This window comes from Sus scrofa, chromosome X (genome assembly GCF_000003025.6).
Source record: "Sus scrofa isolate TJ Tabasco breed Duroc chromosome X, Sscrofa11.1, whole genome shotgun sequence".
NCBI lineage: Eukaryota > Metazoa > Chordata > Mammalia > Artiodactyla > Suidae > Sus > Sus scrofa.
In genome coordinates, this window is record NC_010461.5 from 102,135,774 (window position 1) to 102,159,990 (window position 24,217).

Genomic DNA, 24,217 nt, shown 5'->3' on the forward strand with positions numbered 1-24,217 from the left:
GTAGCCTCTCTTACTTCTGGTGTCTGCCCCCCTTGTGGTTGAAGTTGGTACGGGGCTTGCTGTAGGCTTCCTGATGGAAGGGACTGATGCCTGCCCACTGGTAGGTGGAGCTGATTCTTATCCCTCTGGTGGGTGGTGCTTTGTCTCTGGATAGGATTAGAGGTGGCTGTGTGCCTGGGGGTCTTTAGGCAGCCTGTTTACTCAGGGGTGGGGCTATGATCCCACCTGGATTGTTGTTTGCCCTGGGGCTTCTCCGTGCTGACTGACGGGTGGGGCCAGATTTTCCCAAAATGCCCACCTCCAGAGTCAGGAATGCTGGTGAATATTCCCAAGAGCTTTGCTTTCAATGTCCTTCCCTCACAACAAGCCACATTCACCCCTGTTTTCCCAGAATGTCCTCCAGGAACTGCAGTCAGGTTTGACCCAGATTCCTATGGAGACTTGGCTTTGCCCTGGGACCCAGTGCACATGAAAGTCTGTGTGTGTGCTTTTTAAGAATGGTGTCTCTGTTTCCCCCAGTCCTGTAGAGCTCCTGTGCACAAGCCCCACTGGCCTTCAATGCCAGATGCTCCAGGGGTTCATTCTCCCAGTGCCATATCCCCACAAGTGAGAGTTTGATGTGGGGCTCAGAACTCTCACTCCTGTAGGTGAGTCTCTGTGAACCAGTTAGTTTCCAGTCTGTGGGGCTTCCCACCGGGGAGGTATGGGGTTGCTTATATTGTGTAATCACCCCTCCTATCTCTTGATGTGGCATCCTCTTTGTCTTCTGGAGGAGGATATCCTTTTTAAGGTTTCCAGTCCATTTGGTTGAAGATTACTCAGCCTTTAGTTGTGAATTTGTTGTTTTTAGGAGAGAAATTGAGCTCCAGTCCTTCTATTCCCCCATCTTAATTCCATCTGTCTCATATCCCCTGCTCTTTTGAAACCAGTTGTTGCATAACATTTACGAGTTCAAGTGAAACAGTATGTTATGACTAGTTTATAAGCTTCTAAAGTAGTAGGGTCTGTTTAAGTACAATGCTTCAATTGTATAAATATTACCGAACAATTGACAACTGATTTTTCTGATAGATTCTGACATGTGGTTGTGACATGTCTTCTTTTTGAAATTGAATTTAAATTATTCAAATAAATTTCCAAAAGAAAATTTTAACATACTAAATGTCTATAATCAAATATTCTTTTTCTCTTTCATTTCAAAAACTAAATGCTAAGAAACTTTTTTACTCTCCTAATAAGAAGCAGATACATATAACTACTGTTAATGGGGGACCAATTCCAGTAGAATTTGATTATTTTTAAAGTGCCTTTCTACCTATCTATGGCTTTGATGATGAAGGTGATGATAATTTAAAAAAAAATTGATGTTAAATTGGTAAGTAAAGAGAGATCAAACTTTAAAGATAGAAAACATCTAAATACCAAGGAGGCCATCATTTATGGAAAAGTTCATATCAGTTTGAAAGTGGGATCTGTAATATTTAATAGGATGGCAGTTAACTCAACGTAATTTTCTAATCATTTGGCCCAATAATAATTATTTTGCTAAATTAAACAGTTTGCTTGGCACTGTGCTATATGCTTTACATTCATTGTCTCACTCCTTACAACCATTATACGAGACAGGTACTGCTACTGTCATCCTTACATTGCAGGTGAGGACACTGGTTCATTGAGGCTGTGTCAATTAACTGCCTGAGGTTGCAGAGCCAGTAAGTGACAAAAAACTCAGTATTCAAAGACAGATCTGACTTCAGAGTCCAGGCTCTTAACCACAGTGCTACACTGCCCAGTCCTCTAGGAGGGTAAAGCAAACAATGTAAAAAGAATTATCTGGTTTTCAAGTTTATATTGATATGCTTCTAGAACTGTATTTATGGGGTGGTGTGATGTCTAGAAAGTTGTGAAAGGATATAGCTGATCATTTGAAAATGTCTTTATAGTATATTACATCTTCTGCAAGGTTTGGTTTAGTATGCACATGACATATAAATGAGGAGCTATGTTTTTACTTGTTAAGTAATACACAGTAAAGATCTAATATACTCTATTTACACTAATATAAGTATGATGTGCAGCTATTGTTAAAGGTTTTGTTTAGACTTCCGTAAAAGGTCAGTTTAAGATAATAACTTGGTATATAAGGCATCAATCGTTAACGATTTTTCTTTCTTTTTTTTTTTTTTTGTCTTTTTTCTATTTCTTGGGCCGCACCCGCGGCATATGGAGGTTCCCAGGCTAGGGGTCCAATCGGAGCTGTAGCCACCGGCCTACACCAAAGCCACAGCAACGCGTGATCTGAGCCGCGTCTGCAACCTACACCACAGCTCACGGCAACGCTGGATTGTTAACCCACTGAGCAAGGGCAGGGACCGAACCCGCAACCTCATGGTTCCTAGTCGGATTCGTTAACCACTGCACCACTATGGGAACTCCTAACGATTTTTCTTAATAAAGTATTAAATTGAAATTGGTTTGGCCTGTTTGTTGTCATAATTGAGCAGAAACTTAACACTTTTCATTTATGAAACTTGTTACAACACACTAAAATATAGATATATAGAATTTCTCTAAAATATATCATGAACAGACACTGGGGCTTTGTTTTTGGTGTGTAAACTGTTTTGTTTCTTTCATATCCATTTCATGGGTGGATTTCAGTATAATGTAGAAGTTAAGAGACAAGTCTCTGGAATCAGACCACCAGTTTCTAGCTCTGTGACCTTGGGCAAATTATTTAAACTCTCTGTGCTTCTATTTCTCATTTGGAAAATGGGGACCATAGTGTTTGTTTCATGATACAATACAAGTTAAGTGTCTGGAACAATTCTTGGCATATGGTAATTGTTTAATTTAGTCATTGTCATCATCAAGCTATTCTGTGAAAAGGAATTATAGAAATCTGAACTACTATAAAAAAGGAATATGCTCTCATGACCTTCTGCTCTCTTGTATGCTTCAATTTCCTCAAAAAGAAAATATTCATGATTTTTAGTGTGAATGGCAAAAAAAAAAAAAAAAATCAAAAACAAACCCTAGGCATATGATACCAAATGGTGGCTCTTTTACTTACAGATATAAAGGAATTAAATAGTAGTAGAGAAGGTAAGGGTTCTTCCTTTCCTACTTTGAAAATGTCCAAGGCCAAGTATATTCAGACCATTTCCTCTGCCATCCTCGACCCCTACACTACTATTAGCCCCTCTCAGCAGCAACACTGAAATTGCTGGGAAAGGTCAGCCCCGACTAGAAAGAGTATTTCTAAAGAAGGACATAAAGCAAAGTACATTATGAATTGAAAACTGGAATAAACCATAATGTTTTCCTGAATTCTAAGCATTAATTTTTACTGAAGCACAGATGAAAGCAAAGTTCCTTTTTCAAAAGCAAACAAAACCAAAACAAACCCCGCAAATAACTCTCCAAAAGAAACTAAAAACAAAAGTAGTGATTCAGACAACTATAAAAATCTCTTATTTTCAACTAATGAACCAAAATTAATTTTTCCCCCATATAAAATTATAAGCTACTTAAGGGTAGGGTTTGAATCATTCATTTATATTTGATCTAAATATTTAGGGTAGTACTGGCTATATATTTTGTCTTCAATTCCTACTTTTGAATTGACATTCTGAAATACTACATGGCTCAAATCCCTCTGTACTATATCCTATTTCAAGAGAAATCATAATAAAAATTTTCAAAACTTCAATATCAAGACTAAGATCATCCAATATGAATAAGATGCTGGGACTACTGGGACTGTGACAGTTACTGTAAATAAGTCAGGTAGTTAAAACTTTTGTTGGTTAAACTTAACAGTTCAGTTCTCAAAGTGCTATTTTTCTTTTTCCCAACTAGGAAGAATTCATATTTCCCAACTAGAAAAAAAATTCACCTCCCTTGACATAAACATTCATACTTATATTACACATAGAAGGCATTTTCTTTTTATAAATGGAAGAAATTTCCATATACCCTTTGTAAAGTGTTATATACAAATGCTGGGCTTGGACACAGAGAACTTAATCAAAATCCCATGTTGCTTCAGGGTAGTTATATGCAAAATGCAATTTCCATTGTATTGAAACCCCCATCCTGTAAATATTTATCTATTTTCAAAATCACCAACATATTTGAAAAGTTTAATTGGTTTATACTCAAGGCGCTAGAGAGAGGAAAATTTGCTTTCACAAGACATTTACATGTATTTATTTTGTCCATGTACAATATTTCTTTTGAGTGATCATGAAATTTAATGTGAAGTGAAACCATCCCAGATTTGGGTCTAATGACCAAATCAGAAGAAAAGTAATCAATAATCAATCAATCATTTTGATCACTGTACCTTTTTTCTCTGATTTATCGGAAACTTTTCCTCCAATTGGAGAGTAAGTAGTATCCATGGATTCGGTCCCTCTGTTCCCCTTGCTAACTCCATTTTCATAGAGCTGTCCTTCAGCTGGTTGCAACTGCCAAGTCAGGCCGAACAAATGTACTGCTGCAAGAAAACAAGCCATACATAAACTTATTCCAGACTCTCCAAGAAGTTCTCTAAACAGGCTGTCCTTTTCCACCTAAAAATGTCATGACTGGTTTTCTTTTAGTTAGGCCAAGCAACTTGGAGTTGATACCAACATCATATATGTAGCTACTTTTGAAAGCAGCAGTCGAAATTTTGAGGCTGAAGCTATCCTGGTGATAGAAGCAGAGATTAGAGTATCAGTTAAGCAATTACAGTGGGATTGGACTCTGCTCCTCAGTGCTGTGACCCCTTCTCCTTTTCTATTTCCCTTAGTCCTGTAACTCTAGATTGCATATGGAAACCGGAGAGTAATGGAGGACAGGCTCAGGCTATCATATGAACATGGGAGAACTTCTGTATGGTTCTTATTTAATTCAATTCAGCAAGTACTTCCTGAGTGCCTAGTACACATAAGGTCCTATGATAGCTGCTGCAGATGTTAACATCTACATGCCTGTTAGGATGGGAGGTGGAAATAAATATAAGTATAAAATAACAGTAATATGCAGAATTATTAACATGATACCAGTTCAAATTGCTATCATAGGATTAAAAAATACTCAGTGTTGATCAGCATTCAGTAAAATGGGCACTCTCAGACATTCTTGACAAGAATATAAAAAACCAATCACCTTTTTGGAGGGTAACGTGGAACCATTTATCAAGAAGACTTAAAATTTGGCTTACTCTTTTAGCAAACAATTAAATTTCTATGAATTAACTATCAATGTGTACAAGCTGCAAGTCTATCTAATGTAACATTTAAAAACTAGTAGAAAGTTATGATCAATGTAAATATTCATCAAAAGGAGATTGATGATATTACAAATAGTATAAGACAAAGGGGTTATTAAATCATGTTGTAGAAGATGATATAGTGGCATGGGATGTGATGCATCAAATGAAAAACATCAGGCTACTGAACAGTATAAGTAGTATGATCTAAACTGTGTTTGTGTGTGTGTACATATGTTGCTGTCTGGAGAGAGAAAGGGCTAGGAGAATATATAGCAGCATGTTAACAGTATGGGGGGCTTATGGAGAATTTTAATTTTCTTCTTTATAATTTCTGTATTGTCTATATTTTTTACAATGAAGACGTGTAATGTTTGCCATCAGGGGAAAAATGAAATTTTTGTTTTAAAAAAAGTGGTTTAAAGGACCAAAAATAGATTGAAATTGGCTTGGTTGATCAGGGATAACTTAATTAAGGAGGTAGGATTAGAGATGGACCATAAAGGATATGTGGGGTAGCTGACAGCAATGGGTGGGGTGGGGGAGGGCTGAACAAAATATCACTTTTTTTTTTTGTCTTTTTGCTATTTCTTTGGGCCACTCCTGCGGCATATGGAGGTTCCCAGGCTAGGGGTCTAATCAGAGCTGTAGCTGCTGGCCTACGCCAGAGCCACAGCAACGCGGGATCCGAGCCACTTCTGCAACCTACACCGCAGCTCACGGCAACGCCGGATCCTTAACCCACTGAGCAAGGGCAGGGACCGAACCCGCAACCTCATGGTTCCTAGTCGGATTCGTTAACCGCTGCGCCACGATGGGAACTCCCAAAAGATCACTTTTTAAAGCACAGGATGTATTTGAGACAAAGGAAGTTGCTGGGGTTGGCTGGAGTTTAGCGTTAAGTTAAGGCTGGAAGGGTAGATAAGGGCCATATTGTGGAGGATATTGACTTCCACACTTAGGTGTTTGGATCCAACTTACAAGGCAACAGGGAGGCACTGTTACTTTCTGAGCAAATGAGTGATATGATCAGTTTTCTTTAGGAAGATTAACTTGATAGTAATGAGGAACATTGATGGTTTCCAGGCAAATGAATGATATCATCAGAGTACCCTTTGTAGGAAGATAAATCCAGTAGCAGTGTGGAGAAGTTATGAATTGGAGATCTAAAGATTTGGCAAGAACACAAATTGGGATGGCATTGCAATAATCTAGGTACAAATGATGAGTGTCTCATTTAGGGTGGTAGTTGTGAGAATGCGAAGATTCCTTAAGGAGAAAATGCATACATATTATCTCAGGATTTGGAAACAAGTCTGCTTATGAGTGGGGGCCTGCACACTTGTGCATATGTGTAGGCATGCTGTGGGGTGGGCATAGGAAGAAGTGAAAAAAGGGAGTCATCCAAAATGGTTTAGGGTTTGAGCCTGAGCAACTCAAAGCATGGTGGAACCATTAATAGAGTTGGGGAATCCCGCACCTAGCTCAGCACTAGCTCCAAATAGTTGGTGCTGGATATGTGTTCTTTGGATGCTTACTAGTTGGTCTGGGGAAGGGTGAACTGATGAGAGCAATACAATGAATTAATATTTGCAGATGTCAGGTTCTAGGGATTGATGGGTAATCTAGATAGTCATGTTTGACACAGGATTTTGAAGTTCTGGACAAATATGAAGGCTATAGCACAAGACTGTAGAATCGTACATGCACATAGGCAACAGCTGAAGTGAGAATGAATGAGATTATGGAGTGGAGAAAATGTTAAGAAAAAATAGTGCCTAGTACAGAAGCTGGGGAAATCCTTTATTTGTTTTTTCTCACTGCTGTTTTCAACATCAACCAAATCTTAACCAAAAGGCCAAAAAAAAAAGTGGATCTGTTCATAAGCCATCTCATATTTTTCTTTATGTTCCTAGGTGGACTGAAAAGGGGCTAATTTGTATGTCTAACACTCATGTATAGCATATGAATTAACAACTGAGAACAGGAAAGCTAGCCAGATAGCCTATTTTAAAAGCATTCATCCACTTTTAGTTGAGCTAAAAAGATTTCTAACGCCTACCTTCTAATTTATCCTTAAAACTTTTAAGCATTTAATTGGTTTCTACCCTTTTCTTTGGATTACAGCCAGTGCTGTCTGATGAAACTCTCTTGCAATTATTGGAAACAATTGAAACTCAAATGATACTCATTCTGTGTAAGACACAGTACAGCATGGTAATAGAGCTATATTAGTGACATCCCTGAGATTTCCTTGCCAAAAGACTCAAAGTATGGTTGGTTTAACATACTTACTCCAATTAAAGGTGTTTATCAGTTTTATAGAAAATTTGGTCTACTCTGCCCTCCCTAAATCCTTTGAAAATGATGAATATTAGAAGCTGTATTGAAAATGTCTCTGATTTCCTAGGTTCAGTTACTTTTTTGAAATTAGATGGGCCATAAGGAACAAAGGCATAGTAATTCTCATTTTGAGCATCAAGGGGGCTATTTTATATACTTTATTTACATTAAGCCAGTTTCCTGAGGGTACTTAACAATGAGAGAAAATACATGTGCTGAGAAATACTTCAAAATAATAAAGTAAGGTTAAATTTTTCACCATCAAATGAAATGGACTGTTTCTAGCCAATCAAGACAGGCAAAGAGGTATGCAAAATAAGCAGAATACCCTTTCAGGGTGGTAAAGCTTTATAATCTTTTGGGTTTACTTATTCTTTTTTAGGCAACGAGCTGTTTGCAATGTACATTTGTATAAATACATAATGAAAGTTAATTTCCTTGCTACGGACTATGGGTACCTAGGCAAGACCATCAGTCTTTTCTCTCCTACAAAATGAACTCTCATTATGCTGACTTCTGAAAGGAAATCAAATAGTGCATTTATGCGCAGGGTAGACTGAGGTAACTAAACAACTCCAATGTTTGAGTTCTATTAGAAATAATTTTTTTTTCATATTAAGACTAATACATAAAACTATGGTGAACTTTGGGACATACTAACACACCACTAGAAAGACATGGCAGTCCTTCTACTATGGGAATGTATTTATTGATTCATTCAACAAGTATTATCAAAGCCTATTCTGGGCACATGGGGAATACCAGAAATCCAAAAAAAGATAATAAACAGCCAGAGCTACAAAAGTACTGGCTGACCAAATGGATATTGGATATAAACAACCAATATAGCCTAACCAGGATACACTGGTTGCCTATCAACCTTGGATACAGGATGAAGAACAGTCCTTAGCTTCTGGTGGATCACAGTCCAGATCTATGTTATGCATTTATAGCTACACTTTTAGACATGACCCCCAAGCCCAAAATAAACATTATGAGCCCACTAGTTAGAAATAGACATACACTGGTAATGAAGAAACAGGGCAGTGGCACGTTATATTCATATATTGATTCAACAAGTATTTTTTTTTAACCATTGAATTGTACACTTTTTTTTTTTGGCTGTACCTGCGGTGTGCAAAAATTTTGGGACAGGGATTGAACCCATGCCACAGCAAAGACCCGTACCACAACAGTGACAATGGCAGATCCTTAACACACTGAGCCACCAGGGTAATCTTCAACAAGTATTTCTTGAGTGCCTATTTTGTGCCAGGCACTTTTTCTAAGTTTACAGCAGTGAGCTTAAAAAAAAAAAAAGGCAAGTTCTACGCTCCCAGAACTCATATGAGAGGGTGTTGAGTTACATATTGTATAATATAATGCAGTTGTATGAAAACAAAGAAAACAAAGAGATGAAATAATGTCCAATAGTTAGAAGTATGATAAAGGAAAAATCTAAGTCAGAGTAGTTAGGGAAGTCCTCTTGGAGGAGGTAATATTTGAACCAAGATTTGAATGAAGTGAAGCCATATGAATATATAGTTGAAAAACATCTCAGGAAGAAGGAAGAACAATTTCAGAAAACCCTGAAGTCTTGTATAGAATATGTGAAGAACGTTAAGGAGCCAGTGTGACCAGAGCTCAGTCAGAAAAGAGAAGAGTGATAGGAAAATGCAAAAACAGAACGACTGGACCCATAATCTTGTTATCTCTGTATTCTAACCAACTTCACAAATTGGTTACCAATACACTACAAGTGAATAAAAAGCACTAAAACTAAAATTACACATACCAAAGCATATACATACAAATGACCATTGCTGGTTATAATACATCTAACATATATACTCCTGACCCCAAAATGAAAGTGCTTTTCCCTAAAGATATATATAAATATATACATACTCAATGAGTAGAGATGGACACTATCCAGATCTCTCAGGAAGTACCTGTTCCATTATTTGCACTTCACTGAAATTCAGTGGCTAGACAGCATGTGTCTGCCTATTCAGATGTTCCAGGAGTAATGTCTTTTCAGCTGATTAAGAGTGGCAGTCCCTAATGCTCTCCTCACAAATGTTCCTTAGTGCTGAGTCCTGTAGATTTTATAATTTTAACCTTCTTGTTTTATCCAATTGCCAAGAGCTATGCTCCGAAATTATAAATTTATTACAAAGTTAAGGTAACAAATGGAGTATCTCGCTGTTCCCAATTGTCAAACTCAATCAAGCACCTTGGATCTCATAAGAAGAAGCTCTTTTTAAAGTGCATATTTCTAAAGGCTGACACCTCCAAGTCTCTGCAGTTATTTCTTTGCACTCTCTGTTAAGATGTTGATCTTTGTTTCTCTTAAGACTGATGGGGTATAGTAATGATTATAATTAATAATCCTTCCCCATTCCATGCCCTTCTAAAAGCAAACATTTACTTATAAGGAGGAGACTGCAGAATTGCTTCAGAAGTAGACAGAGGAAATATGTGCTGAATGACCTAGGTCTGTACTATCTAATATGGCAGCCACTCACCACATGTGTTTATCAAGCATTTCAAATGTGGTTAGTCAGATTTGAAGACTTAGTATGAAAGAATGTAAAATATCCAATTAATAATGTTTACATTGATTACATGTTAAAATGTTAATATTTTGGATATATATTTGAATACATTAAAATTTATGTAAATTAATTCTGCCTGTTTCTTATTAATTTTTTAATGTAGCAACCATAAATTTTAACATTACATAACTGGTTTGGATTCTATTGGACAATTCAGGTCTTGACTATCTAGAATATTTCACAAAGAGATAGTGTTTCTTGCTTAGCACCCTATCATAGGACCTACCATGCTATATTGAAGATACCTACTTTGTCTGCTTCATCATTTTAAGCACTGAAAGGGCAGGGACCATGTCTTCATCTTTTCATGCCTGGTTCCTAACTCAGTGTCTGGTAGTCAAGAAGTACTCTGCTTCTACACTGCTGATAGGACCATAAAGTGGTAAAGCAGCTTTGGAAAGCAATTTTGTGATTGCTATTGATTGTCTATCAAAATTTAAATTGGGAATGTTCCTTGACCAAGGAATTCTACTTCTACAAATCCGCACTAAGGAAATAATCACATGCAGGCATACCTTGCTTTACTGCATTTCACTTTACTGTGCTACATTGCGTTTTTTACACACTGAAGGTTTATGGCCACCCTGTGTCTAGCAAGTCTATTGATATCATTTTTCCAACAGCATTTGCTCACTTCGTGTCTCTGTGTTAAATTTTGGTAATTCTCATAATATTTCAACCTTTTTCATTATTATTATATTTGTTATGGTGATCTGTGAACAGTGATCTTAGATGTTACTACTTTAATTGCTTTGGGGCACCATAAACTGCACCCATATAAGACAGTAAACTTAATAAATGTGTGTGTTCTGATCACTTTACTGACTGGCCATTTCTATATCTCTCTTGCTCTGCTCTGACCACACCATTTCTTGATATACAACTATATTGAAACTGGAGCAATTAGCCCTACAAAGGCCTCTGGGTGTTCAAATGAAGGGAAGAATCATATGTTGTTCACTTTAAATCAAAAGTTAGAACTGATTAAGCTTAGTAAGGAAGACATGTCAAAAGCTGAGATAGGTCGAAAGCTAGGCCTCTCACATCAGTTAGCCAAGTTGTTAATGCAAAGGAAAAGTTCCTGAAGTAAATTAAAAGTGCTACTCCAAAGAAGACATGAAAGATACAGTGAAACTGCCTTATTGCCGATTTGGAGAAAGTTTTAATGGTCTGGATAGAGAAATCAAACCAGCCAAACCACAACATTCCTTCAAGCCAAAGCCAATCCAGAGCAGGGCTTATTTAACTTTATGATGGCTGAGAGAGGTGAGGATGCTACAGAAGAAAATTTTAAGTCAGCAGAGGTTGGTTTGTTGGGTTTAAGGAAAGAAGCCATCTTCAAAAGATAAAAGTGCAGGGTGAAGCAGCAAGTGATGATGTAGAAGCTGGAGCAAGTTATCCAGAAGGTCTAGCTAAGACAATTAATGAGCTGGCTATATTAAACAACAAATTTTCAGTGTGGATGAAGTGGCTTTCTATTGAAATAAGATGCCTTCTAGGACTTTCATAGCTAGAGAGGTTAAGTCAATGTCTACCTTCAAAGTGTCAAAGGATGGCTGACACTGTTTTTAGTAACTAATGAAGCTGGTGATCTTCAGTTGAAGCCAATGCTCATTTACCATTCTGAAAATCCCAGGGTCCTTCAGAATTATGCTAATATTTACCCTGTCTGTAAATGGAACAACAAAGCTTAGATGACAATATGTCTATTTACAATATTGTTTCTTGAATATTTTAAGCCTGCTTAAGACCTACTGCTCAAAAAAAGAAAAAAAAATACTTTCCAAGTACTACTTCTCACTAAAAATGCATCTGGTTACCCAAGATCTCTGATGGAGATTAGATTTATGTACAATGAGATTTATGTTTGCATTTCTGCTAACACAGCATCCATTTTGCAGCCCATGGATCAAGGAGTCATTTCAACTTCCTTCCTTTTTTTTTTTTTTTGGCCTTGCCTGTGAAATGTGGAGGTTCCCCGGCCAGAAATAGCAGTGACCCAAGCCACAGCAGTGACAACAGCAGATCCTTAACCCACTATACCACAAGGAAACTCCCATTTAAACTTTCAAGTCTCATTATTTAAGATACACATATCATAGGGCTATAGCTGCCACAGACAGTGATTCCTTTGATGGATCTAGGCAAATTAAGCTGAAAACCTTCTGGAAAGAAGGCACTATTCTAGATACCATTAATAACATTTGTGATTCATGAGAGGAAGTCAAAATATCAATATTAATAGGAATTTATAAGAAGTTGTTTCCAACCCTCCTGGATGACTTTGAGGAGTTCATGACTTCAGTAGAGGAAGTACGTGTAGATGTGGTGGAAACAGCAAGAGAACTAGAATTAGAAGTGGAGCATGAAGATATTACTGAATTGCTTCAATCTCATAAAATTTTAAGAGAAGAGGAATTGCTTCTTATGGATGAGGAAAGAAAGTAATGTGATGAGATGGAATCTACTCCTGGTGAAGATGCTGTGAAGATTGTGAAAATGACAATGAAGGACTAAGGATATTATATAAACAGTTGAAAAAGCAGGGGCAGGATTTGAGAGGAGAGACTCCAATTTTAAAGGAGTTCTACTGTGAGTAAAATGCTATCAAACAGCATTGCAAGCAACAGAGAAATCATTTGTGAAAGAAAAGTCAATTGACATGACAAACTTTATCGTTGCCTTATTTTAAGAAATTGTCACAGCCACCCCAACTTTAAGCAGTCACTCTAATCAGTCAGCAGGTGTCAACAGGAAGGAAGACCCTCTGCCAGCCAAAAAATTTTGACTTGCTGAAGGCTCAGATTATGGTTAGAATTTTTTAGCAATGTAGTATTTTAAAATTAAGGTATGTACCTTGTTTTATTAAACATAATACTACTGCCAGTTAATAAATTATAGTATTGTCTGAATATAACCTATATATGCACTGGGAAGCCAAAAGTTCATGTGAAAAGCTTTTCTCCAGTGGTCTGAAACTGAATATGTAAAATCTCTGGAGTATGCCTATATGTACATAAAGGGGCATTTGTAAGGATATTCACAATAGCATTGTTAATATAATGTCTTCATTAACATAGTAAAAAAAAATCCAAAAAAACCCCATCAATATACACCTATGACAGAGTGGTATATCCATAATATGAAACACTTTGTAAGAATTAAAAGGATTACTAATGAGAAATTGTCAGATTAGAGAAACTAAGGGGACATGACAATTAAATGCAATGTGGTAAAAGGCCAAATCAACAATAACACAATCATATTGGGGGACTTTAACACCCCACTTATAGCAATGGACAGATCATCCAGACGGAAAATCAATAAGGAAACACAGTCCCTGAATGAAGCATTAAACCGGATGGACTTAATAGATATTTATAGGACATGCCATCCAAAAGCAACAGAATACACATTCTTCTCAAGTGCACATGGAACATTCTCTAAGATTGATCACTTCCTGGGCTAAAAATCCAGCCTCGGTAACTTTAAGAAAATTGAAATCATACCAAGCATCTTTTCCGACCACAACGCTGTACGACTGGAAATCAACAACAAGGAAAAAACTGCAAAAAACACAAACGCGTGAAGACTCAACAACATGCTACTAAACAACCACTGGATCACTGAAGAAATCAAAGAGGAAATTAGAAAATACCTAGAAGCAAATGACAACAAAGATACGACACTCCAAAACCTATGGGATGCAGCAAAAGCCTTTCTAAGAGGACAGTTTATAGCAATACAAGCCCACCTCAGGGAACAAGAAAAAGCTCAAATAAACAAGCTAACTTTACATCTAAAGCAGCTTGAGAGAGAACAGACAAGACCTAAAGTGAGTAGAAGGAAAGAAATCATAAAGATCAGAGCAGAAATCAATGAAAGAGAAGCAAAGAAAACCATAGACAAGATCAATGAAACAAAGAGCTGGTTCTTTGAAAAGATCAACAAAATTGATAAATCCTTAGCCAGACTTCTCAAGAAAAAGAGAGAGAGGACTCAAATCAATAAAATTAGAAATGAAAAAGGAGAAGTAACAACGGACATCACAGAAATACAAAGGATCATAAGAGACTACTATATGCAACTATATGCCCACAAAACGGAAAACCTAGAAGAAATGGACAAATTCTTAGAAAAGTACAATCTTCCAAGACTAAACCAAGATGAAATAGAAAAGATGAACAGACCAATCACAAGAACTGAAATTGCAACTGTGACTAAAAAACTTCCAACAGGAGTTCCCGTCATGGCTCAGTGGTTAACGAATCCGACTAGGAACCATGAGGTTGTGGGTTCGGTCCCTGACCTTGCTCAGTGGGTTAAGGATCTGGCGCTGCCGTGAGCTGTGGTGTAGGTTGCAGACGCGGCTTGGATCCCGTGTTGCTGTGGCTCTGGCGTAGGCCAGCGGCTATGGCTCCAATTCGATCCCTAGCCTGGGAACCTCCACATGCCTCGGGAATGGCCCAAGAAATGGCAAAAAGACAAAAAAAAAAAAAAAAAAAAAAAAAACCAAAAAAACTTCCAACAGACAGAAGTCCAGGACCAGATGGCTTCCCAGGTGAATTCTGTCAAACATTTAGAGAAGAGCTAACACCTATCCTTCTGAAACTGTTCCAAAAAATTGCAGAGGAAGGGTCACTCCCAAACTCATTTTATGAGGCCACCACCACCCTGATACCCAAACGAGACAAAGATGCCACAAAAAAGGAAAACTACAGGCCAACTTCACTGATGAACACCGATGCAAAAGTCCTCAACAAAATCCTAGCAAACCGCAACCAACAATACATTAAAAGGAGTGTACATCATGATCAAGTGGGATTTATCCCAGGGATGCAAGGGTTCTTCGATATCCACAAATCCATCAGTGTGATACACCACATTAACAAAGTGAAGAATAAAAACCATGTGATCCTCTCAATAGACACTGAAAAAGCCTTTGACAAAATCCAACACCCATTTCCGATAAAAACCCTTCAGAAAGTGGGCATAGCGGGAACCTACCTCAACATAATAAAGGCCATATATGACAAACCCACAGCGAACATCATTCTCAATGGTGAAAAGCTGAAAGAATGCCCACTGAGATCAGGAACAAGACAAGGATGTCCGCTCTCGCCACTCCTCTTCAACATAGTTCTGGAAGTCCTAGCCACGGCAATCAGAGAAGTAAAAGAAATAAAAGGAATCCAAATTGGAAAGGAAGAAGTAAAACTATCCCTATTTGCAGATGACATGATACTATACCTAGAGAATCCTAAAGACTCTACCAGAAAACTGTTAGAGCTCATCCATGAATTTGGCAACGTTGCAGGATATAAAATTAACACACAGAAATCGATGGCATTTCTATACACTAACAATGAAAGATCAGAAAGAGAAATTAGGGAAGCAATCCCGTTTACCATCACATCCAAAAGAATAAAATACCTAGGAGTAAACCTGCCCAAAGAGACAAAAGACCTGTACTCTGAACAAGTACACTATAAGACACTGATGAGAGAAATCAAAGATGACACAAATAGATGGAAAGACATGCCATGCTCTTGGATTGGAAGAGTCAATATTATCCAAATGACTATACTACCCAAGGCAATCTACGGATTCAATGCAATCCCTATCAAATTACCAAGGACGTTTTTCACAGAACTCGAACAATATATTTTCAAGTTTGTTTGGAAGCACAAAAGACCCAGAATAGCCAAAGACATCCTGAAAAAGAAAAACGGAGCTGGAGGCATCAGGCTCCCAGACTTCAGGCTATACTACAAAGCAACAATCATCAAAACCGTATGGTACTGGCACAAAGACAGACATATATAGATCAGTGCAACAGGATAGAAAGCCCAGAATTAAACCCACGCACCTACAGCCAACTAATCTATGACAAAGGAGGCACGAATATACAGTGGAGAAAGGACAGCCTGTTCAAGAAGTGGTGCTGGGAAAACTGGACAGCCACATGGAAAAGAATGAAATTAGAACACTCCCTAACACCATACACAAAAATAAACTCCAAATGATTAAAGACCTAGATATAAGACCAGACACTATCAAACTCCTAGAGGAAAACATAGGCCAAACACTCTCTGACATAAACAACAGCAACATCTTCTCAGATCCACCTCTTAGAGTATTGACAATAAAAAGAAAATAAACAAATGAGGCCTAATCAAACTTCAAAGTTTCTGCACAGCAAAGGAAACCCTAAACAACACAAAAAGACAATCCACAGAATGGGAGAAAAATCTTTGCAAGTGAATCAACTGACAAGGGATTCATCTCCAAAATTTATAAACACCTTCTGCGGCTCCATACCAAAGAAACAAACGACCCCATCAAAAAAATGGGCAGAAGATCTAAACAGACAGTTCTCCAAAGAAGACACACAGATGGCCAAAAAACACATGAAAAGATGTCCAACATCACTCATCACTAGAGAAATGCACATCAAAACCACTATGAGGTACCACCTTACACCAGCCAGAATGGCCATCATCAAAACATCTACGAACAATAAGTGCTGGAGAAGGTGTGGAGAAAAAGCAACCCTAGTACACCGTTGGTGGGATTGTAAATAGGTGCAACCACTGTGGAAAACAGGATGGAGATTACTCAGAAAACTAAACATGGAACTACCATTGGATCCAGCAATCCCACTCCTGGGCATCTATCTAGAGAAAACCATGACTCGAAAAGGCACATGTACTCCAATGTTCATTGCAGCACAATTTTCGATAGCTGAGACATGGAAACAACCTAAATGCCCATTGACAGAGGACTGGATCAAGAAGATGTGGTACATATACACAAGGGAATATTACTCAGCCATTAAAAGGAACGAAATACCAGCATTTTTAGCAACATGGATGGACCTAGAGATTATCATGCTGAGTGAAGTCAGCCATACAATGAGACACCAACATCAAATGCTTTCACTGACATGTGGACTCTGAAAAAAGGACAGAGTGAACTTCTCTGCAGAACAGATGCTGACTCACAGACATTGAGAAACTTATGGTCCCTGGAGGAGACAGTTTGGGGGGTGGGGGGATGTGCTTGGGTTGTGGGATGGAAATCCTATAAAATTGGATTGTGATGATCATTGCGCAATTACAAATGTAATAAATTCATTGAGTAATAAAAAAATTCAATGTGGTATCCTAGATAGGATCTTAGAACAACAAAAATAACAATAAAAAGTGGAAAACTGATGAAATCTGAAATAAACTTTTAGTTATTAGCATTATAACAATGCTAATTTCTTATTTTTCATATCTGTACTGTGGTTATACAAGACGTTCGTATTGGTGGAATCTGAGTGACAGGGATACAGGAATTCTGTTCTATATTTGCAACTTTTATGTAAGTCTCAATTCCCTTCAAAAGAGGCAGAATGTGAGAGAGAGAGAACTGACCCACTGGTGTGCTGGAGCCAACTACTAATTTACAAGAGTCGGCTGTGGCTATCTCTTCCCAATTCCACTTTCAGTACCTTCACCTTGGTAGTTGAAATTGCTGTAATGGGTGTATTAATACTACTCAGGAATCAGTAATGTTGCAAATCAAGGCATTTTTGCCCAGAGAGCTGGTTGTTAAACATTTATCAGCACACCACTAGATGACGTATACATACTGACATGGAAAGAGCTCTAAGAATTGTATAACAAACAATGTAGAAAAATGCACATCCAATGATCCTATTTAAGTAAAAATAAAGGTATCTCAATATATGTACATAGATAGAGAACTGGAAGGATTAATATCAAACTACTGATCTGCAGGGTGGGGAGCTGTGGGAATATTTTCATAGTATCGTTGCTATTTTTTTTCTTTTTTCTTTTTACATCCGCACCTGTGGCATATGGAAGTTCCTGGGCTAGGGGTGAATTGGAGCTGTAGCTGCCAGCCTACAACACCGCCATGACAATACCGGATCCAAGCTGCATCTGTGACCTACACCACAGTTTGCGGCTATGCTGGATCCTTAACCCACTGACCGAGGCCAGGTATCAAGATAGTATTCATGTAATCTCTTACAATGAAACTGTATTCATGCATTGTTATATAACAAAAGAAATATTAAGTGTTCCACAAACCTTTTTTAAAGCTGAATGGATAGATGCATTGTTTTATTCCATCTCTTTAATTTTTGTTTTCTGTGAAAAATAGAGCTCTTCAAAGCATTTTAAAACAGCAGAACACTTCAACAATTAAATATGAATAATTCCCATTGTTCCTCCATAAACAACATTTTTCAGGCTTATGTGAGAATTAAAGAATTCAGTATTACACACACAAATAAGTAAATAAGTATGAATAATCCTCAAGTCCATAAAATAGATAGAACTATTTTGACTGAAAATAATTAGGAGTCCAAAAGCCTTGCCCCAAAGCTCCACAGATAGTTTGAAATGTACTGGCCTAACAATTATCTTCAAAATATCTGAATAAGAAAAATTTGGGTTCTTGGAAGAATTCTTTTTAGGCAATGAAATTTATTGGAATATCTTCATAATGCTAGTGTCAGAAGATATGAAACCTTCCATGTTATCCTGTATCTCTTGGTCTTCTGTGTCCCACTCCCTCACAGAGAATATTTAAATCCACTGAATAACAAGGTAAATAGGGATTTGAAAATAAATACACAAGTAAACCTTGAAATTAAAATATTTGTAAGGCACATACAAGTCTTCTGTCGAGAAATTCACCTTGCATCTCAAAATGTACATATATTCAGTTAAGGATGTTATATTTTTTTACTGCAAGAATTTTTGGTGTTATTAATTTGACTAAATAAATCTATTCAGAAAATTTGAAATCTGTCTTATAAATTCCTGCCCATTATAGATGATGGCATAAGTTTCAAATCATGCCAAACCAAAAGCATGTGATATTTCTCAAGATAATTTGTTTTTCCTTTATATCAGTAATTTTTTTCCCCACCAGTTCCCTTGCCTATCTTGCTTCATGTTCCTTCAGGCTAAGGAATGCTACTGCTTTTGTCCTTTACTTCCAAAGCTTGTCAGAGCTACAGATCTACTTGTATGTTGGACAGTTCCCTTCCTGAAAAATATACCATGTACATTACTCAGATAGTGACCCCTGATGACTTTAGGCTTTCATGTTAACTCCTAGGAGAAGCAATCTCAACAGATTTATACTTCAGTGGACATCATATGAAGCTAGAGGCTTTCACAATAAGGAACACCACTGCAAAAATAAATGCTACTTGAATTAAATGTTAACATTACAGAAACCAGATTATCTTTCTGTCTTAAAATAAATTCCATTTTCATTACATTAAACATCAAATTGGTATATGAGTGAACTACAGCCCCTTGATAAACTACCTTCAGCTCTTGGTTTTATCCTGGTAATAACTAGATTACCTGCAGGATTGAAAACCATTAGTTTTCAGAGAAGTATTTTTCAAGAACTAAATAAAGGAAGTAATGCATGTTTATTTATGGTACCTTACTTTTGTCTCAGCGGTTTCATTCAAATTTTCTCTTTTTTTTCCCTAGAGTTATACATACACATTTTCTACTAAGAATACTATCTGTGCTTGCATGACATCATAAACATAAATGAAACATACTTAAATGTTCCTTTTCAAAGCAATTTGAATGGAGTCAGTATAGCTGTGAGATCCCTTTCAAAAGCCTAAAAAGCTGTCAGGTCGGGTGTGTGAAAGAAAAGGACTTCACTAATTTAGAAAAAAAAAGACAAAAAAGCATTTTAATTTGAAGTTTTTCATAATGCATTTTGCTAGTCTGCCATGGTGAAGCAGTAAAATTTAATGCCAATAAAGACAAGATTGAGACAGTACAACAGAGGTAATGAGGACACCTCTCTTGTTGCTCCACATGCTTGAATCCCTACTTTTCCTCTCCTAAGTGAAATGAAATATTCTCTATTGCAGCATACTTTTTTTCCCCCTTACTACAGTCCTAGTTTTATCCAATATCAAGGCTGGAAAAGATTTCTATCAAGGTAATAAATCATTTTAATATCCCGATTCTATATTATATTATCTTATAACTTTCATTTACTATGTATTTTATATTTTATATCACAAGGCTGCAATATTTATAAGTAACATGTCTATTTGGGTACCTTATCACAGGTTTAATATATGATCTCCATTTGCAGTTGCATAACGGGCCCATCTGTGTATTCCTTATCAGACAGACACAATTATTTAGTGTTTTCATCTCAAGTCACAGCACCAATAAGTGCTCTCCATAACTCAAATTTTATTTACTTTTGTATTATTATTTGCTTTGTGGAGTCAGGAGGACTAAGCAGCATAATTCCCCTCCTCCCCAAAACCCATTTTAATGAATAATGTGACAAAAATATCAGTTTAACGAAGAATCAGCACTTTTGGTTCTTCCTTAAAATTTTCTTTTTCTTATTTTACTTCATTTTCTGCTCAACAAATTTTTCTTTTTGCTATGGTCCAACTCACTGTCTATCACTTCACCATTACTGATGATGGAAGTCTCTTCAATTCCTAAATAATCTTTCACCTCTTCCCTGGCTGAATGCTTACTGGTAATAATATGCATATTCTTTTTAAAAGATCCAAATAAAATTGGTGACTATAGAAAGTGAGAAATAGACCTACCTAGAAGCTCTTGCCTCCTCTTACGTATTTGCCCTGCATGTATTTCAGTTTTTAAAATGGGAATGTGTTTATGTCCTCAACCCCTGGTAGCTGATGCTTTGAAACTTTTCTAATTTGGCATCATGTTGTCATAGCCACAAAGACATGGCATGTATTCTTCTGCAAACTTTTAGATTTTTAGATTTTTAAAACCCCTTCCATTACCTGATTATTCAGAGTTAGCATTAAAGAGTAGGGCTTATATGAGGTTGGGGAGCCAGGAGATATAATAGAGAAGGTGGAAAACAGATGAGTAGTAGAAAACTATAGCTGGATATGCACCAAGACCTTCTAGCTGCTTTATAAGATTTGATCAGATGGGACAACACAGAAAATGAATTATAAGAGATTATAATGACCCAGTTTGTTCTGAGTTTTCTGAGGTAGCATTATGAGAGTGTTCTTGTGAAAGAGTCACCAATGTTTGGGCTTGATTAAGGATCAAGTTTCTCAAGACTTTTCCTCCTTTTATGCAATAATAATAATAATTATTATTATTATCTATTATTATTATTATTTGCTTTTTAGGACCACACCCATGGCATATGGAAGTTCCCAGGCTAGGGGTAGAAAGAGAGCTGTAGTTGCTGGACTATTGCCACAGCCACAGCAATGCAGGATCCAAGCCGCATCTGGGACCTACACCACAGCTCGTAGCAGTGCTAGATCCCTGACCCACTGACTGACTCATGGAGTGAAGCCAGGGATCAAACCTGCATCCTCATGGATTCTAATTGGATTTGTTTCTGCTCGTTTCTGCTGAGCCACAGTGGGAACTCCCTCATGCAATAATCATTTGTTGGCCAACTACTATGCATCCTGTATGTTGAACATACAACAGTAACTGCTTGGTTACTAAAATGCTTGCCCTTCTGGAGCTTACACTCTACCTAAAAGGAGGCAGTTGTCATGCAGTAGTTATGAGCAGGAAGAGCAGGGCCTCCGGAGCTGAGATGTCTTGTTTCAAATCTTAACTCTGATACAGTTAGTATTAGAGTGACCTTGGCCAAGTTACTCAATCTCTGTGTCTCACTATCCTCACTATAAAATGTGCGTAATAATAGCACCTTCCCCATAGGGTTCTCATTAGGACCTTGTAAGTCAGTACATGTAAAGTACGTAGAAAAACGCCTGGTACATAATAAATGCTCCATCAATGTTAACCACTAATATCAGACCTGGTTAATTGTCCCCTTAAGGTAGTCTTTGCAAAACCATCCTGGAAGTGGAGAAAGGCAAAAGGTCATTTGCCAATTTCTTGCCCTAAAAGAGATTTGTGTAGTTGGATCTTTTTTTTTTTTTTTTTGCAAGAGAGCAATATAGAGGGGCTCAAGTCTCTGGGAGAACTGTAGCTGCCATTCTTACATAGCTGTACAGAAAAATTAAAACAAATATACATCTTATCTGATTTCCTAATTCCAAATCCTCGACTTAATTTAGAACAGACACTCAATTCTCTCCTCATCCCCACCAACATCTCCCAAACCTGTTCATTTCCTTGTCTCCATTATATTGATCATTGGGATTTGGAAGTTGTAGATTTTGGGTGCTCTTAGTAAAAGGTTTACAGAAATCAGAGCATCCCCAAGATTTGTAAAGTCACCATTATTTCTTTACTAAGAAATATAGAGTGCACTTTCTGCAAAGGTTACTAGAAAATGGCCAGAGTTTCATTCTCTGAAACATAACTGAGAATTCTCACATAGCCATATAGTATGAAATGGGTCCTAAGAAAAATTTCAGCTGAGTTATTCAGCAGAAGTATGTACCCCTGGGTGATGGATGCAACTCCAGCAAATTGATCCATACAGGTAAGGGAACTTGTATGTAACATAATAAAATCATGGTATGTTAGAGCTCAAAAAGACCACAGGCTAAGAGAAGATAGTTTAAAAAAGAGGTAGGGAGTAACTTTACAGTGAACAAACCCAGAAACACTACCTCAGCCGAGTGATCAAGGTTAACATCATCAGTGATAGCATGTACTTAACAGTCTATATCATCAAGGATAAACGATGTGATGATAATGGCACCACTGTGGTCTTCCTCTTCCAAACCCATAATCCCAGTCTAAACATAAGAACAACATGGGCAAAAGTCAAATTGAGGGATATTCCACAAAAAAATCTGACCAGTGCTACTCAAAACTGTCAAGGTCATCTAAGAAACTGTTACAGACTAGAGGAGACTAGGGAGACATGACATTTAAGGTAATATCCTATTCTGAATGGGATCCTGGAACAGAAAAACGACATTGGGAAAAACTGGTGAAATCTGAATCAACTGTCAAGTTTAGTAAATAGCAATCTTCAACGTTGGTTTCTTAGTTGTGACATGTACCATGGTGATACAGGTTATTAGTAGGAGAAACCAGATGAGGGGTATATGGGAATTCTCTGCACTATCTCTGCAAATTTGCTGTCAGTCTAAACTTGTTCTAAAATTAAGAGCTTATTTGGGGAGGAAAAAAACCAAAATAATGAAAGATCATAGACTCGCCATTTGGTTCAATCTCATTCTACAGAAGAGGAAAGTAAAAGCCAGGGGGAGGAAGTGTTTTGCCCTAGGACACACAGAAACCAGCTTCTCTCTTATTCAGGACAAAGAGAGGATGCGATCCATTTCTGCTAGACATTGATATTTTGTACTGAAGTTATTTGGCTGGAATATAGGGGTAATGAGGCCAATGTTATAGGTTAAAGTTTTAAGCCAACCAGTTGCTTTTGCATAGAGGAAAACTGCTCTTTGCCCACATAATGATTACTCAAATAATTTTGTCCATCCATCTCAGGAAAGTGCATAGGAAAGAACTAGAAGCTCTCTAACAATTTTCCATCAATTCTAAATACAAGAACATCAGTAGAATATCTTTTCATATGCACACTTTGATTATTTTATTGGATTACTGGGTTACATATAAGTGAAGTCATATACGCTGTACATTTTCTACTGGTTTTATAATCTCTTGGTTTTTTTTTTTATCTCAAGCTTAGCATTTCTGTAAAAACTAATCACTTGGGAATTCCTATGTGGTGCAGCGGAAATGATTCAGGTTCGATCCCTGGCCTCCCTCAGCGGGCTGGACATCCAGCATTGCCTTGAGCTGTGGTGGAGGTCGCAGATGTGGTCCAGATCTCTCATTGCTGTGGCTGTGGCGTAGGCCAGCAGCTGTAGCTCCAATTCGACCCCTAGCCTGATACCCTCCATATGCCTTAGGTGTGGCCCTGAAAACCAAAACGAAATCAACTGATTACTTTGTTGTCCAAAGCCTGTTTTCTACATTTGAAACAGAGTCAATATTTTGTTTAAAGAAAAGGCAGG

The 24,217-nt window shown here is 37.4% G+C and overlaps 1 protein-coding gene across 5 annotated transcripts in view; it reads right to left on the reverse strand.

Annotated features, from left to right (window-relative positions):
• TENM1 (teneurin transmembrane protein 1) overlaps positions 1-24,217 on the reverse strand; it is a 787,960-nt gene that overhangs the window by 282,434 nt on the left and 481,309 nt on the right. For all 5 annotated transcript variants that reach the window (XM_003135358.5, XM_021080670.1, XM_021080671.1 and 2 more), the window contains one exon: positions 4,349-4,501. In XM_003135358.5, coding sequence (XP_003135406.2) covers positions 4,349-4,501 — 153 coding nt within the window. The remainder of the gene's footprint in view (positions 1-4,348; positions 4,502-24,217) is intronic.